This window comes from Trachurus japonicus, chromosome 8 (genome assembly GCF_045865225.1).
Source record: "Trachurus japonicus isolate A0001 chromosome 8, Traja_1.0".
NCBI classification, from domain to species: domain Eukaryota; kingdom Metazoa; phylum Chordata; class Actinopteri; order Carangiformes; family Carangidae; genus Trachurus; species Trachurus japonicus.
The window spans coordinates 6,079,776-6,098,248 of record NC_140914.1 but is presented as its reverse complement, the minus strand read 5'-3'; the positions used below and the strand labels follow the sequence as shown (position 1 = coordinate 6,098,248).

The following is an 18,473-nucleotide window of genomic DNA, read 5'->3' as shown; positions in this document are numbered from 1 at the left end:
TGTGTCGTAATGTTACATAGTCATACATGATAATTTCATAGCGTGGTGAATGTGCAGGTCACAACTTGTCCACCAGAGCGTTGTGGAGTTGTTGGATTGTGTATTTGATGAGTTTGATGAGGGACAGGGGATCTGTACCGTTCACCTCCATTGTGTTCACTGAGCAGCATAATTAAAGGTAATGAACCTACTGCTATGACTATAGGGATTATGGCAATGGGCGAATTTGCCAAAATGTTGAACTATCCCTTTAAGAGCCCGGTTAACTGAAAAAAAAATCTAAATTTTGTAAGACTTATAAACCATGCACTCTGAGGTCCTTCTCCGGTCAGAGGTTAAGTGTGTGTGCATGTTGTGCATGAGCTGTGAGCAGGAAGTTTTCTCAGACTTCTTGCCTAGGGGGTGGGGGGGGGTGTTAGCAGCGTCTGGGGGCAACGCCCTGTCAGCCTCCCTGGGACTGAGAGGGTCAAAATAAAATAAAAATACTGCTGCATGTGATTCTGTCACTATAAACTGGCACCAGGGATTTTTTGGAAAAGCCTGGTGGATGAATAATGGATGGAAAGACCGACTGAGTCACTTGTTTGATTCATGCTTTTGTTCTGAAATCTCTCAGTGTTGTGATCCAGCAGCAGCAGCAGCAGCAGCAGCAGCAGCCGGTCCAACACTGATTCATGTTTTATATCCACATTTCAAACTCTGAATCCTGTTTTATTCTTTAATTGATTTATAACTCCTGGATGAATTATCTATTTCTTGCACAGTGAATTTGTCTGTTTTTATTTTACACTTCCTGTTGATTATTGACACATATTGACCTCTTGTCTTTTCTCTCGATGTGCTAATGTGATACAGGAACATCCGGAGAGGAAGGTAGGAACATGTGACATCACCCTCCTCCACTCAGACTCATCATCTCATCATTATTTCTTTGTTGACATAGAGACAGCTGCTCCTCATTGTATTTATTTACAGGTGCATCTCAATCAATTAGAATATCATGGAGAAGTTTATTTATGTCAGTAATTCAATTCAAAAAGTAAAAACTAGTGCATCATGTGGATCCATTACACACAGAATGAAACATTTTTTATTTATTATTTAATTTCTTTGGAAATGTTGGCCTTCTGAAAAGTATGTCCATCTATATGCACTCAGTACTTGGTTCCCATGATATTCTAATTTATTGAGATGCACCAGTAGATCAATGTATGCTTTAACAAACCCATTATCATTTAGTCTTAAAGGGAAATTGCCGTTTTTTACATTTCTGGACCTTATTTCTAGCATAAAATACGATCATTTACTCACTAACTTTGGTGTCATTACAAGTCGTTCCGACGAAATTAGCTCCAGCCAAGAGCCGTGTATATCCGTATACAGTAGGTGTGTATAATGAGTCTACAGGGCAGCAGAATGCAGCCTCTAAATAACACATTATCTGCAGAGAAACTTGTTCATTTCACCAATATTTAGTTATGATACGCTAGTGCTATTCCCCTCTGAGTCCGGGGTTAGCTGTTATCAACACCCGGGCTCTGTAGGTTGACCTACTGACCTCTGACCTGGATGATGTCATCTCCAACCGCTGCACGGCTTGTTGCTTCTGCTAATGCTACGGTTCATTTCTGCGTGTTTCCGACTTGTCAAAACAAAATGAGCAGCTGGATGAAGTTCAGCTTCCACAGGCTTCCTCTCCTCAACCTGGACTCACTAAAGCTCCGGCTAGTTGAGCTAAAAATGGACCCGAATGCCGAAGCGGAATGATTATTATCAGAATGAGCCGGGCGGCGGTCGGAGATGACATCATCCAGGTCAGAGGTCAGTAGGTCAACCTACAGACCCCGGATGTTGATAACAGCTAACCCCGGACTCAGAGGGGAATAGCACTAGCGTATCATAACAAAATATTGGTGAAATGAACAAGTTTCTCTGCAGATAATGTGTTATTTAGAGGCTGCATTCTGCTGCCCTGTAGACTCGCATTATATGGATATACGACGACTTGTAATGACACCAAAGTTATCTGGGTGAGTAAATTATCATATTTTATGCTAGAAATAATGTCCAGAATGTAAAAAATGGCAATTCCCCTTTAATGGCTTTTCATCCATTTTTCAAACATCTTCATCATCTGTGTCTGTGTCTAACGACCTCTCTCTCTTCTCCATTTCTTTCAGATCTGGCGGCGGATAAGACGTCTGTCTGTGTCTCTTGTCTCTGTGTCCTGTCTACTCCTGTCTTCCTCCTCGCACTGTGTCATTTCCACGTCAGAGAAGAGGGGAACAAAACAAAACAAAACAAAACAAACAAAAAAAAAGAAAGAAAGTCTTCCATTCCCGTCTCCAAAAACCCTCTCCCGAAACAAACCTCTTCCGACTATCATTGTGTCCTCCACTCGTCCCACTCACGTCCTGCTCCAACCTGCCGTCCACTCTCCTGCCGGGGCTCTGCCCTCCTCGTGGGCCTGTGGAGCTCCTCTTCACCTCTCACCAGCCAAAAAAAATGATATCACCCTCTGATGACTGCTGCCAGATCGTGTCCGGGGCCAAGAAAAAAAAAAAACCCCACTAAAGCGAGCAGGTGGCTCTCCCAGTGGGGGGCGGGGTGGAGACACACCGAGGTCTTCCTCCAGACCAGCGGCTCTGATCTGAGAATGTGCTTCGGTGTCGGTGTAACCTCCTTCTTTTCCTCACATCTCGGGACAGAGCTGATGATGAACATATCAACGGTGGACCAATCTATTACCGGACCAGACTTGTCTTTCCAATGCCTGCCTGTCTGTCTGCACACAGTCTGACCGGGACAACGCCACCCGAGTCCCGGCTTCTTCTCAGACCGGCCTGAAACCATGAGAAAACAGGAGTTGAGTAGTTTTTTGTTTGTTTTTTTGTAAAGCAGCAGCAGCAGAAGGACCTGAGGTTCAGTTCCTTTCGAGAACGAGTCTTTTCCAAAGAGAAAGAGTGAGAGAGAGAGATAGAGGAACGGACTAAATGACCATAAAAGACGCCAAGAAGGAGTTTCTGTTCATTGTTATTTGTGCTTAACTAACCTGCCCTCCCACTCACCCCCCACCCCCCACAGAAAAAAAACAAAACAAAAAAGAAAATGTTTTCAGGTACAAAAAAAAACAAAAGTACGGTGGCCCTGAGGTGCAAATCACAACAACAAAACAGAAAACACAACACAAAAAGAGAAAACACAACGACAAAAAAGAAAACACAACAGCAAAACAGATGTTGTGTTTTCTGATTTGCCGTTGTGTTTTCTACGACGGAGTATTAGGGCCACATTGAGAAAAAAAACAAAGTCATAAATTCACGAGAATAAAGTCGCACATTTCCTACGAGAAAAAAGTCATAAATTCACGAGAATAAAGTCGCACATTTCCTACGAGAAAAAAGTCACAACATTACGAGAATAAAGTCGCACATTTACGAGAACAAAGTCGTACATTTCCTACGAGAAAAAAGTCATAAATTTACGAGAATAAAGTCGTACATTTCCTACGAGAAAAAAGTCATAACATTACGAGAATAAAGTCGTAAATTCACGAGAATAAAGTCGTACATTTCCTACGAGAAAAAAGTCACAACATTACGAGAATAAAGTCGTAAATTCACGAGAATAAAGTCGTACATTTCCTACGAGAAAAAAGTCATAACATTACGAGAAAAAAGTCGTAAATTTACGACTTTATTCTCTAAGTTTGTGATTTTTTTATTTGTCAGTGTGGCCATAATACTCCGTTGTAGTTTTCTGATTTGTGTTGTGTTTTCTCTTTTGTTGTTGTGTTTTCTGAGTTGCTGTTGTGTTCTGCCCCTCAGGGCCACCGTACCTAAAGAGAAGCTACTGTAAGGTGTTAGTTACGGTTTTGGGATCATTTTTTTGAATACTGAACTTTGAAGCAGCAGAGACCGCAACTTAGTGTTTCCTACCACAGACCGACCAACATACATTCCACTATACCCGTCTGTGTGTGTGTGTGCGTGTGTGTGTGCTCACCACTTTTAAGGTCCAAAGTTTGTACGCTTTTGGAGGTTTACCATGTGTGTGTGTGTATGAGTGAATGTATGAATGTATGAATGTGAGCAAATTTTTAAAGAAGGGAAGAATGTACGCGTGTTTACATTAGTGTTAGGGGCAGTTGTGTCCGTGTACACCTTAACACTCCTCCTATCACAGGTAGATAGGCGGGTTTTTACCTCTAGTACGAGTATGAATCATTCGTTTCTACAAACTGTTCTTGTTGTTTTTGTTGTTGTGCGCCATTGTTGTCAGATGTGGCACCACAAAAAGGCAGCACATTAATAAATAAATAAATAAATGAAGGATTAAACAGTTTTTATGTCATGTACCTACAGGAAAAAAAACAAAACAAAAAACGAGCACTTGCCAACGTGTATGCACACTGATGTGTAAATATGTGCAAGATATATTGAATGTTAAATGCACTGTATGAAGATTTATTTAAAGCTATGTTTAAAATCCAGTTTTATCTGTTTCAGCAAAATGGTATATCTATGAGTCTCTATCAGACCGACACCTCCTCCTCTCCTCCTGTCGTCGTCCACACACACGTCCATCATGCATCTTCTGAACCGTGGCGTCGCGGCTGAGCAAGCTGCCTCGCCCATCTCTCTTTATCATTCCAGCTATCACTTAAAAAATGTCATCAATCTTTTGTACATTTGTTGATAGCCCCCCGAAAAAAAAACCCCTAGGTGAACGCCACAGCCCAGGGTCTTTGTAATGAATGATCCCCCTCCTCCCCCCGCTATAAATGAGATTATAAAGAGATCTAGGACGACGGTGGTATGAGGTTGAGTTTGGTTTGTTGTTGGAGCTTTGCACTATGGCAGATGCACTATTGTTATTATTACAATATGTACAGAGATGGTATCAAATACAATCTGTTTGATCTGTTTGAAGTTGAGATGGGGGGGAGAAAAAGATAAAAAGAGAGAAAATGAGATGCATCTTACCCCGTATTTTTAGACACTATCTTTTTTGAATTGAGACAAAAATAAAAAATGTAACTAAGGCTTGTAGATGGTTTGAAATGAAGGAAAATAAAAATACTAAAACATTAAACCACAGCTCCTGTCGTCTCATTTATCTGCTTTTTTGTGTTGGTATTTAACTTTTAATCACAATTACATTCAGTTTAAAGCAGCAAACTGTAAATCTTATTACAACTCTATCTATCTATCTATCTATCTATCTATCTATCTATCTATCTATCTATCTATCTATCTATCTATCTATCTATCTATCTATCTATCTATCTATCTATCTATCTATCTATCATTTTGAACACAAAGATTGCAGGTTTCATTTATACCACTGGTCTTCGACTACATTGCAAGGTAGAAAGTTTCCTCACAAAAAATTTTGAGAGAATGTCGATCGAACCTGTGACCTTAAAGTCAGAATCAAAGCCATTCAAAATATTCATCTTTATTCATAAGCAATATTCATGTCATCTGTGTGCAATAGCTTTGGCCTTGTTTTATTGTGTTAAATAGCTTGTTACACAACCCTGTGTCAAATGTTTATGAATTATTACCATATTAAACCACATAAAGTATTTGCTTTGTTTATGTTTTTTATGTATTGTGAGAGAAGAGCAGATTTTAAATTATTTTAACAATATTATTGTTCCTTCTGGTCCTTTTTATTCAAAATTTTAGATTGTTGTGTTAGCACTTTAATTATTTTGTTTGGACGATGAATAAAATAAATGTATATACATTAATTTAAAGTACAAGATTTCATTAATTCCTCATAAACATCTTAAATATGAGTAGAATATTGCAATATTATTGCTCGGCAATATAAAGATAGTTCTGATGATGTATATAGAGTAAATAATACTAAAAGAATAAATTAACCTTGAAACCTTTATAAAATTTACTATGTATTATGGTATATCCCTCACTATTAACACCTGTAATAGATGAGTTGAAGCTTGTTTCTTTAAGAAGCTCATGGTGAATTTTGTAATTTGCTTCTACATCTTTATCCTGTTGTAGGAAACTGTCTCTTTGCACAGTTTGCAAATTATCCACTTCTACATTTTTTGAGCAAGTCAGTGTATTTCCAGTTTGACAGAAAGTGAGTCTTGTCTGCCCTCTACTGGCCAATGCTCATACATCTATATTTCAAGCTAATTACTGTGAACTCAATATAAACATGCTGTTTTCAAAAAGAACGCATCCAGGAGTCGATGCCAAAGGAATCTTTTTAATCAAAACTTCACATTTTCCATGGCGTGAGTGAACACTTGAAATCCCTCTCTTATACAAACAAATGCATCTTCCTGATGAAAAAAAAGAAAAGAAAGAACAACATTTCCGAAAGCATAAGACAGACTAAATGCCAAGGGAAGGCACTCCACTAAAACTCCAATACAAGACACGAAAAAGATCTATTACAGTTTCTGACATGTAGTTTGTTTGTGTGAGTGCGAATCATCAGCGAGCGCCTTTTCGACAGGTCAGGTTTTTCAGATTTTTAGCTTCGTACTGTTGATGGACAAAATGCAAAAAAAACCAAAATAATATATCGCACACTCACACATAAACACACTTGGCAAAGATCTGTTAGAAGGAGATAAATGCGTCAGGTCAGCGAGCACGACGACGGCGCGTTAGGAGCCGAGTAACGACGGCGACGACGACGACAACGTCCTAAACTCTGAGTTGTTTTTGCTCTATTGCTTGATCCTATTGGTTCTCACATGACAACAGTCTGGATGGTTTATGTACAGTGGCGTCTCTCCGAGCTGCGACTGTGGACACACACACACGCACACACGCTAACACACACACACACTCTGATAACAAAACCCTCCCTGTGCTTGTGTGACTCGTGTCCGACACCTGTCATCATCATGGACCACTCGGTGTTTTTTTCTACTGATGTGTTGGTTTTATTTTATCTCTTTATTTTATTTGACTCTGCTTTAGTTGTCCCACCTGCTCTTCCTACGCTTCGGAGGCTCGGGAACGGCGAAGCTATCGTCTCCTCTGTCCCTCCCGTCCCCACTGCTCCCCCCCCTGTCTCCTCCTCCCCCGTCCCTGTCCCTGTCCCCCCCTCCCCCGCCCCTCCGGTCTTCTCTGTCCCTCTTGTCTCCGTTGCGACTGTCTCCGTGGCGACTGCTGCTGCTGCTGTAGCGATCCCGGTCTCCGTAGCGATCCCGGTCTCTGTCTCCTCCTCCTCCTCCGTGCCGGTCTCGGTCGCCGTACCGGTCCTCGCCGCCGCTGCTGTGTCGGTCGCTCCTGCTGCTGTCGCCGTGGCGGTGGCGGTCGTCCCCGTGGCGACCCCGGTCCTCGCCGTGTCTGTCCCGCGAGGAGCCGCTGTCTCTCTGTGGGGGAGCGGGCGGGGGAGGAAGGGCAACAGGCGGCGGCGGCGGGGTGAAGCTGTGTGTCGGTGGCGGGCCGGGCGGCGGCTGCTGGACGCCGATGACGGGCGGCGGCGCCACGGAGCTCAGGGCGCCGGCGCTGGTGAAGCCGGACATGGCCATGGACAGGGACAGGGAGCGCTCCGAGCCGTTGGCGGACTCGGTCGGCACCGAGCTCAGGCTGCCGGCGCTGGTCCAGCCCGACGTGCTGCTGGACTTGGCGCTGAGCTTCGGCGGCCCGCTGGACGCCGCCACGAAGTGACTCTTGTACTGAGCCTGGAGGAAGAGGAGGACGAAGAGGAGGAAGAGGTGAACAATTAATCGATTATTAAATTAATCGTTAACTATTTTGATTGTCGAATAATCAGTTTGAGTCGTTTTTTAAGAAAAAAAGTCCAAATTCTCTGATTTCAGCTTCTTCAATGTGAATATTTCTGGTTTCTTTGTTCCTTTATGACAATAAACTGAGTCTCTCTGTGGTTTGTGGACAAAACAAGACATTTGAGGACGTCGTCTGGTGGTTTGGGAAACACTGATTGAAATTTTTCAACATTTAACATTTTATTGACCAAATAACTAATCGATTAATAGTTTAAATCAGGGGTCATCAACTATATTTGTGGAAGGGCCAGAATCTTTCTCAACAGACACCTTGGGGGCCAGACATTCAAATAGGCCGAGATTGAAATTAAATTCACCTTTTTGCCTAATAATTTATTTGTTTATATTCTATTTTACCTGTAAGCTCATCATTTTCATTTATACATATCTTTGGTGTTTGGAATGATATAAAATGAAAAATCTTGACAGCTGGACTTTCAGATACTCCCACATGCTGGAGCTTTACACTGCTGACTTGCCCTGTGATTTTCAGCCTAAATATGAAAGGAGTCAGTAGTCCTGAGTAGTCAGTAGTGTTTCTCTTCTATAATACACATTCTATATCTCGGAGGCGATGTTTTTCCACACACGGGCAGAGCTCAGTGGGAAACAGTAGGAGAGACATAGGCCGGGGGGGAACCGGGACATAACACCGGAAGGAGAAGTCCGCGCAGCTGTGCGCCAGGACGTGCACAAAAAAACAACCGAGTGGCATCAAACACGCGCCGCTACCGCATTGTTTTTGGGTTGTGAGCGTGCATGACACGCAGCTACACTGAATGGGTTTGAGTGCGCAAAAGACGCTACATCTGAACGGCCCGTGCACACCCGGTTTAACCAAGGCGGTGGCCAAACTCACGCAGGCAGCTCACCTGCAGACAGGCAGGGAAAACCCTGCAGTCCAGCCAGCTGCCTAAACTTTCATGCACGGGGCTTTGGGTACCGCGGCGTTTCATTATCCCAGCGCATTGACTTACAGGTGCACACTAACACTTTGAGCGTGTCTGCGTGTCCCAGCGCATTGACTTACAGGCGCACACAAACAGAGACCGAGAAATATAATAGCTACTTGTTAACTATCAGAACTCAGTCGCGGGCCGGATTGGAAGGTTCGGCGGGCCGGATTCGGCCCACGGGCCACCAGTTGATGATCACTGGTTTAAATAATTGATAATGTAAATAATGGTTAGTTGCCGCCCTGGTGAAGACTATGTCCCAGTTTCTATTAACCACTGGTTCTGTGTCTGTGGTGTTTTATTATCTGCTGGACAACAAGGCTGAGGTGCAGCTTCTTTCCTGAGGCTCTGTGCTGTAATGCACTTTACATTATAACTGCACATAACCCCAACATGTCGCTACAATGCATTTTATTTATTATTTACATATATTTTTTTAGTTCCTAATATTGGTTCTTAGGTTATTTATTGTCTTGTTTTTATGGTTTTATCTAACTGGTCCTGAGAAACAGTGTGTCTGTGTTTTTAAGATCAGTAGTGCTGATTTGGATTTGATTTGATTTGATTTGGAATAATCAAAGTTATTTATTGTTAAACAGTAAAATATTGAACCTCCAATGCAGATTAGTGTCTGAGCCATATTTGATGGATTATTGCAAAAAAAAACATGTTTATGTCGGATGCTAATGAGATAATTAAGATAACTGTACCTGGAAAGCTTGTTTCATTGCAGACATGCGGTCTCCCATCGCCCCGGTCGGTGGTTTGCTGTAGCCCTCCAAGCTGCTGGCGGATGACATCAAGCTGCTGCTGCCAACGCCGCCGCCGCCTCCGCTGCTTCGATCCTGCAACACAGACACACACTTACTCACATCTCTCTGAATCTGGAAGAAACACTGTAGTGGAAATTTGTATTTGTTCATTTTACAACATATTAATATGTGCATGAGTGTGGTTATTAGATGAGAATGAGGATGGGGAAGGAGATAATTGGACTGTTGTCTATGTGTTTGAATGTGTGATGAGAATAAGAGAGAGTATGTGCTGTTCATTTAACTCTATTGTGCATTTCATGATTTGGCGCTCTTGTTCCTTGCTTTTGCTAGTTTACTCTGTCTATTTTTAAAAATATTATTATATCAGATCATTTCACTTTTATTCAACATTTTTAATATTGTTATCTGTCTGTTTCTTACCTGCCCAGGGACTACAGGTGGAAATGGCTCAAGGCATCTTCTCTTGTTTTACAAGATTAATGTTTTTGTGCATTGTCCCTGTTTTAAATAAATAAATTCCTAATTCCTAATTCCTAACATAAAATTATCATAATGATTTTTTAAAAAAGTCGTTTTACAGTCCATGAGTAACTCACAGAGCTTTCTGCTCCGAGGCCCGGTCTCTCTCTGTAGCCCAGACCTCCTCCTCCGATGTTCAGCTTCTTCCCTTTGCCGCCCTTGAACCTGGATTTCCTGAACCACGGGTTCTGTGAATAAAACAAAAACATGTTAAAGGAAAAGAAAAGAGAGCACAGCAAAGTAAAAAGAACAAACTGACTCTGTGTTTGACGTCTCGTTGCTCCGATTCTCACCTGCATGGCTAAATCCATCAGCTCCTTAGAGACGCTCTGATTGGCTCCTTCCAGATTGCGCACCAGGTCTCCGGCGAACGTGGTGTCTTTGTTGGTGAGCAGTGTGTGCGCGACCCCCTTCTCCCCCGCGCGACCGGTTCGACCGATCCTGTGAGTGTGTGTGTCGATGTCTCGGGCCACGTCGTAGTTCACGACGGTGCGGATGGACGGGATGTCCAGACCACGAGCTGCAGGAGGAAGAGGAGGAAGAGTCAGGCAGAGTCGATACACACGAGTCTGAAGAAGTCTGAAGTGAAAATAACAGGGTTCCTACGCAAGTATGGAAAGTATGGAATTTGATTTCAGACATTTCCAGGTCTGGAAAAGTATGGAAAATGTAAACCACTGTATGGAAATATATTTATCTTAATACTTATCTGGGTTTTATCTGAAGTTATTTGGTTTAATTATTTTGTATGCACTATTGTACCTAGCTACAATCTCCAGGAAATTATTTGAATTTATTAAAGGATAGCCCCTTAAGATGTAGCATCTCATTTTCAAGGGGGTTACATAATGGCATACAATACATATTCAGAATAATGAAAACAAATTATGAATTGCATGATTTTTTTTTAATATTATGGACATCTATTTACTTAAATATCACAAATTATTTTAATTTTTTTACCGAGAAGTCTGGAAATCAGGGTCTGGAAAAAGTGTGGAATTTGGAAATTTCAAATATGTAGGAACCCTGAGATAAAGAAGAGTCAAGTTTTAAAATAGCTCATATTTATCATAAACTTGTAATGAGTAATAAATCTACAGCTTGACTTTAAGTGTTGTGGTTTATGTCGCCTATTTCAAAGACATATTTCTCCCATCACACTAGGGGGTGCTACCTTATCATTTTGACTTCAAACTACAGTCAACTGTCTGCAGGTAGATAATTAGATCACTGTTTGTGATGAAATAAAAATTAATTGTGCATAAGTGAAAAAAATGCAAAAACAAAAGACCAAAAAATCTGATAAATTTCCCTCTAATCGTCTAATAAAAAGTTATTTTAAAACTCTATAGAAGGATCTGGAAAATGTTGAGCAGGAATATGGAGTAATAGTTATGCAAAATTAATGTCATGCTTCTTAAATATTGCTGCTGCAGCTGTTTAAATCTTTTATAGCTGTGTTTCCATTTTTGTGCTGCTGAACGTCCAGAGGAGCCTTAGACTGAATTTCCTACTCTGCCTCTATTTTAAAACATTATAGAGAGAAATATGAAGCCTAAATGGTAGAAATAATTTTTAAATGGTGCAGGAGCCTCAGAGCAAAGCAAACCCTTGAACTTTTATCCTCACCGGCGACGTCGGTGGCCACCAGGATGGGCAGATTCTTCTTCTTGAAGTCGCTGATGACCTTGTTCCTCTCGCTCTGGTCCATGTCTCCGTGCAGCAGGCCGAGGCTGTAGCCCTCCTGCGTCAGGTTGGCCGCCAGCTCTTCGCTGTTTAGTTTCTTGGTGACGAAGATGAGGACGGAGCCGGAGGAGGTGAACTCCACCAGCCGGCGGGTCAGCCAGTTCCACTTGTCTGAGCCGCTGGGCAGCAGCTCCACCACCTGGGTCACGTCCTCGTTGGCCTGGGCAGAGAGGAAACACAGTGAGAAGCTGCAGCTTTTTAAAGGGATAGTTCAACATTTTTGGAAAATTGGCCCATTGCCATAATCGCTATAGTCATAGCAGTAGGTTCGTTACCTTTAATTGTCAGTGCAAGCTATTTTTAGAACGGCGGAGCAGAGCCGTGAGCTGCTCAGAGCTACGCTACGGAGGCTCATGGGATTTCTTGCTTTCCCTCATCAAACTCATCAAATACACAATCCATCAACTCCAAAACGCTCCGGTGGACAAGTTGTGACCTGCACATTCACCACGCTATGAGATAATAACAGAACGTTACCAGACAGAGTTGTTTTAGAGGTAAATTCATGCAAAACTGCTGATGCGCGTTGCCTTCAGGGACAGTTTTTCATCAAGCAGTCTCTGCATTTACCTCTAAAACAACTCTGTCTGGTAACGTTCTGTTATTATCTCATAGCGTGGTGAATGTGCAGGTCACAACTTGTCCACCAGAGCGTTTTGGAGTTGTTGGATTGTGTATTTGATGAGTTTGATGAGGGAAACCAAGAAATCCCATGAGCCTCTGTAGCGTAGCTCTGAGCAGCTCGCGGCTCTGCTCCGCCGTTCTAAAAATAGCTTGCACCGACAATTAAAGGTAACGACCCTACTCCTAAAACTATAGGGATTATGGCAATGGGCCAATTTGCCAACATGTTGAACCATTTATTTAAATATAACAATTGATAGCGATCAGTCAGATGATGCTGGATACCTCTCCGATGTCTCCCTGCACCACGCGGATGGGATCTGTCAGGATGTCTCGGGCCAGCCTCTCGATCTTCTTTCGAAAAGTGGCACTGAACAGAAGAGCTGTGAAGGAGATCACATGCAGTTACTAAGAAAAAAAAACAAACACTCTCTTTGTTTGACAATGAATAATCGTCAGAGCAAGACACTCACTCTGTCTGTCTGGGCGGACGTGACTGGCGACAGATCGAACCTGATACTCTGAAAAGAAAAAAAAAGAAAGAGAGATGAGCTACAGTGCATCGAACATGTTTAACATCGTCTTTGTCCCAGAGCCGGTGAAGCAAACCCACCAAAGCCCATGTCAAACATGCGATCTGCCTCATCAAACACCAGGTACGTCACCCTCTGCAGGGACGTGGCCTTCTTCTTCACGTGGTCGATCAGACGGCCCTGTGCAAACACAGCAGTAAATGTTACAACTGGGGCAGGAAAAGAAGAAAAAGAAAAAGAAGAAGAAGCAAAGGAGAGAGAGAAGTTGGTGGTTTTGTGTCTTACCGGAGTGCACACTACGATCTCTGCCCCCTCCTGCAGCGCCTTGGCCTGCTCCCACATGCTGCCGCCTCCATAAACCGCCACGGAGCGCAGCGAGTAGGCTTTCCCGAAGCGCTTACACTCCGCATGGATCTGGTGAAGATTTAAAGCGACACACATTTATTCGTTCCAACCTCCATCAAATCCCTGAACAAAGCTGCTTGAGGCCGAAGTTTCAGTTTGTGCTTTTAATTTTTATAGTGCTTTTATTATAGTGATCTTTTAGCATGTATTATTTATGTATAGTGTATCTATGTGTTATGTTATGGAATATGTGCAATTCTGTTATGAAATTGTCACTGATGGTATGGCTAATTATGTATTGTTTGTTGTCATTGCAACTGTTGAAGTATTTATGGCGCAGCTGCTGATTTCCTTGAGTGGGACAATAAAAGTATATTGTATCATGTCGTATCGTATCGTCTCGTGCTGTGTTGTATCGTATCATGTTGTGTTGTATCGTTCCGTGTCATATTGTATTGTGCTGTGTCGTATCGTGCTGTATCTTATCATGTTGTATCATATTGTGCCATGTCGCATTGTATCGTGCCGTGTCATATCGCGTTGTGTCATATTGTATTGTGCTGTGCCGTAGCGTATCATGTTGTATCGTGTCGTGTCGTATTGTACCGTGTCGTATTGTACCGTGTCGTATCATCTTGTATCGTATCATGCCGTGTCGTATCGCGTCACACTGTATCGTGCCGTGTCATATCGTGTCATGTTGTATCGTATTGTGCTGTGTCGTGTCCTCTCCTGTCCTGTCGTATCGTGTTGTGTCGTACATCAGGGTTCCTGTTAAAATTGCAACAAATAACCTCTAAAAAAAACCTGACCCATATGTGGTACCTGCTGACAAAGCTCTCTGGTGGGACACACGATGATGGCGATGGGCCCCTCTCCTGCCTCCAGCTCCTTCTGGTCCATGATGTGAACGAGCATCGGCCAGATGAAAGCTGCAGTTTTACCACTGCCGGTTTTTGCAATACCGATCATGTCACGTCCAGACAGGGCTATAGGCACGCCCTAAAACACAGAATCATCATCAGCATCATTATTAAAAACATTTCGTATTAAAGTTCTGTCAAAACCTGGAGGTGAACTCTCACTCTACCTGGCACTGGATGGGAGTGGGCTGTGTGTACTCAGACTTGCGGATCTGGTGCATTAGCTGCTCATCAAAGGTGAAGTGAGCAAAGCTGGTGCAAGGTTTTGGAGGAGCAGCTCCTGACACCTGAGGAAGAAAAGCAGCACAGTTTAGCCAAGATAATCTGTTTTATATAAAGCAAGTATTGAACGCATCAACATTTTTCTCAGAAAATATATTTCTCACAGAGCTATTGACATTAAATTTTCACCAGATGTCAGCAACAACCCAAGTAAGGCACACATAGAAAGAAATCCAAATATTTATGTCCATAATTAAGTGTGTAATAAAGTGAAATGACACAGGGAATAAGTATTTAAAAAGTCATCCTGTCCCCTGTCAGTGCAAAGTAATATCAGCTGCTTTAGTTCAGTTGACGCCTATGAAAATGTTTCTCATCACCAAGGTGTCACACAAGAGGCGTCTCATGATGGAGAAAATCAAAGAGCTTCTCCAGACCTTCAGAAACTTGCGTTGCAGAACATCCTGATGTGTCGGTTTAGAGCCGTAACAATTAATCAATTAATTGAACAATGATCGATTAACTCTTTTGACAATTGAATAATCAATTTGGGTAGATTTTCAAGAAAAAATGTCCAAATTCTTTGATTTCGTTTTATCCGTTAGTGCCTTTATCTGGAACTAAAAAGAACAACATTTCACCATAAACTGTCCACGACCAGGTGCTCCTTGCAAGATTTCTGACAGAGTCAAAAGAAAACTAAGAAGAGTCGTCCAAGAGCCGAGGATCACTGACAGATCTTTAGACAGAACTGGAAATAGCAGGTAGAGTTGTTTGAGTGATGCACTCAACCACCATGGCCTCTATGCATGGCCACCATGCAAGTCTATTGACGCCTTCAATACTTACTTTCCCTGCTTTGTATATACACCTAACTAACGTGCATGAGGTGACTTGCAGACTTACCCTCAGGTTCAGTTTATGCCTCAAGTCCAACACCTGAGTTCCCGTCAGGATGCTGAGCTCCTCGTGCTCATTGTAGAAGTTTTTCTCAAAAGGTGAATATTCAATCTGTGAAAGACGAGGACACGTGGTGAAAAAAACAACAACTATAAATTGTGATTTATTCAGCTACACAAAATGAAGATGTGTCTTGTTAACTGTGAGCTGTACCTCAGAGTGGTCGATGGGAGGAAGCGGCAGGATGACTTTCTTTGTGGTCGGGGCGATGGGGTTCCCGTCGCTGTCGTAGTCGATGTTCTCGTCCTCCTCCTCCTGAGTCAGGCCGGCTGTGGGATTCTCTGCCATGTAGCGGAAGTAGGCTTCCTGCAGAGAGCAGAGCAGCTCCTGTCAAAACAACTGAGCCCAACTGCTGCAAAACCACAGCATCCAGACACAAAGAGACTCACAGTACACCTGAGGAGACATCGGCTTTGTGACAAAAGGATGAATTAGTCTTTGTCAACAATTACAAACATGCCTTTTCCACACTTTCTTCTAATACAAGGAATAATCTAAACAATCTCCATCATTATGATCCTAAATATGCAACCTGCATTGTCAGACAGAAGGGGGGGCGGAGGGGGGAGGGGAGGCTTTGTAAGAAAAGAGAGTGGAGAGGAATGTTTGGCCTCTCTGATCTGCAATGTGGTGGATTAAAAACGTTGGAGGGCTCACTCACTTGTTCATCTTCTTCCTCAATGTCATCACGAATACCCCTGAAATGACAAGCGGAGAAAAAAAAAACTTCCCTGCGGCTCGTTCATACACCCAAGACAGCCCACATCCCACTATGGCTAAAGGTCACTTTCTTACCTGACACGATCTAATCATTATAAATTATTACATGTGCCATTTATTTTTTTTATCCCAGTAACTGGAAATCTAAACTTTAAATGTAATTTCTGCATTATGCAATAAATTGATTGTAAAAGTAATCAGTACAGGATTTATTAAAAAGTATTAAAAGTAAGAATGTCCCAAATTAGTGGGCTTGAAGATTTGCTCACAATTCAGTTGTAACTCAGTTGTGGGCAATCCTTTTTTTCTTTCTTTCTTTCTTTTTTTGGCTATTTAACTTCACACCTACATGACGACCTTAGAGGTGACTAATAAAAAGTCAAACACATTAAAAGTTCCTTACTTGGCTGACTTCTTCTCCTTTTCCTTTTCCTCTAGTTTCCTCATATCTTTAGCCGCTTGGTTCTGGAAAAGAAAAAACAAAGCAAAACAAAAACATATGATGTGATACATTAAAAAGCAGATTAAAGGGATAGTTCAACATTTTCGCAAATTGGCCCATTGCCATAATACCTATACCATCGTGGGCAGTTTTTCAGCAAGCAGTCTCTGCATTTGCATCGAAAACAACTCTGTCTGGTAACGTTCTGTTATTATCTCATAGCGTGGTGAATGTGCAGGTCACAACTTGTCCACCAGAGCGTTTTGGAGTTGTTGGATTGTGTATTTGATGAGTTTGATGAGAAAGCAAGAAATCCCATGAGCCTCCGTAGCGTAGCTCTGAGCAGCTCACGGCTCTGCTCCGCCGTTCTAAAAATAGCTTGCACCGACAATTAAAGGTAACGAACCTACTGCTATGACCATAGGGATTATAGCAATGGGTCAATCTGCCAAAATGTAGAACTATCCCCTTAAGCTTTTGAAAATGTTGATTGTATAATTGTGCGATTCTCTCCTCACCTCAACCTCTGCCATGAAGGCGTCCAGTGGGTCGTCCTCGCTGTCTGAGCCGCCACCAGACTGCATCTGCTGCCGTGTGGGTGAGTTCTCAGCAGGGATGTACGGCAGATCCACGTTGCTGCCGGACTCCTCTTCATCATCTTCAAAATATCTTGTTGAAAATGAACAAAGACATTCATTCAGTACCACACATCGACAGTATAAAATGTCAGTTTCTCCTGGATTGAACTACGTGTGTGGGAGAGATCCAACACTCACGCATTTTCCTCGTCAAAATTTGCTCTTTTCGTCCCAATTTTGTAGAATGACGGGAGCTGCTGGTTCTTCCCGTAACCCCCGGCTGATCCAGGAGGTCCGAATGACGTGTGGGACTTTTGAGGAAGTGGAGGCTCCTCTTTTTTCCCTGCAAGAGAAAATCCTCCAAACCCAAACCCTCGCTTCACACCCGGACCACCTTTGTTCCAGTTCATGGTTGTGTACTGAAAAGAAAGAGGGAAAACATGCGTGTAAAAATTCCTCCTTTAAATACTCCAAATATTATCAAATACATGTGGTTTACTGTATGTGTAAATGAGCAATAACATAAAATATCAATATATATTGCATATAGCATCGTATTGACGTATCTGTGCACGTACAAATCAAGCCGATTGTTGCCATTCATGATACAAATTCATTATTTATTTCCATTAACGTCCATTGAGACAAGCACGTCTGCCAAAAACAGCAATATTATTAATTATCGGTGATATTTTCAATGGGGTCCGGTGGGAGGGGACGTGATCAGGATGAGAGATTTAACTGAGCACGTTCACGTGAAGTTAGATCGCTGTATACGAAATAATGTAATAAAAGGCAGGTTTCGTTTAGTTTTTAGATGCTGAACTTTACGATGCAACAATTTCATGGCGACTTAAACACCACTGATTTGTATTTTCTTGTACACATGATGCTAGCTTTAGCGCAAGGCCGCAAAATGAGGCCGGGGTAGGTGCGAAGCTAGAGTCGACACTTATTCATGAATTTAGCCAAGTTAGGACGACTTTCATCAACCTGTTGAGTCACCAGCATCATTATCCGTTCATTAATTGTATCGATAATTTCGTAAAAAGTGTCCAACAGTACGTTATTTACCTGTTTATAGCGACAGTGAAAGATCCTGTCGGTGTTGTCATTAGAAGAAGCAGCGCGCTACGTCATCAACCCGCGCAAAGGTTTTTTCTTTTTTTTTTACAGTCTTTTTTTAACAGTATCAATAAAGGTAATAACATTTATAGACAAAGCAAAGACAAACAGACAAAAAATAAATAAATAAAGATAGATAGAAAATAATATCATAGAAAAAAAAGGTACATAAACCGACATAAACACATAAGGGGGGGAAAACGCAAGACAATTTT

The 18,473-nt window shown here is 42.2% G+C and overlaps 1 protein-coding gene across 2 annotated transcripts; it reads right to left on the bottom strand.

Annotated features, from left to right (window-relative positions):
- Positions 1-6,228: 6,228 nt before the first annotated feature.
- On the bottom strand, positions 6,229-18,268 carry ddx42 (DEAD (Asp-Glu-Ala-Asp) box helicase 42). Of its 2 annotated transcripts, XM_085783428.1 has the most exons (18): positions 18,208-18,268; positions 17,332-17,552; positions 17,074-17,224; positions 16,517-16,578; positions 16,055-16,091; positions 15,547-15,699; positions 15,340-15,444; positions 14,379-14,498; positions 14,114-14,290; positions 13,229-13,357; positions 13,024-13,123; positions 12,884-12,931; positions 12,696-12,793; positions 11,670-11,946; positions 10,331-10,557; positions 10,115-10,225; positions 9,453-9,587; positions 6,229-7,681 (listed from the first exon to the last, which is right to left on the bottom strand). In XM_085783428.1, exons 2-18 carry the CDS (start codon positions 17,541-17,543, stop codon positions 6,968-6,970), a joined length of 2,856 nt encoding a protein of 951 aa, XP_085639554.1. In that variant the 5' UTR covers positions 17,544-17,552; positions 18,208-18,268; the 3' UTR covers positions 6,229-6,967. The 2 variants fall into 2 exon arrangements, with proteins under 2 accessions (XP_085639554.1, XP_085639555.1); XM_085783429.1 differs by lacking the exon at positions 16,055-16,091.
- Positions 18,269-18,473: the final 205 nt, after the last annotated feature.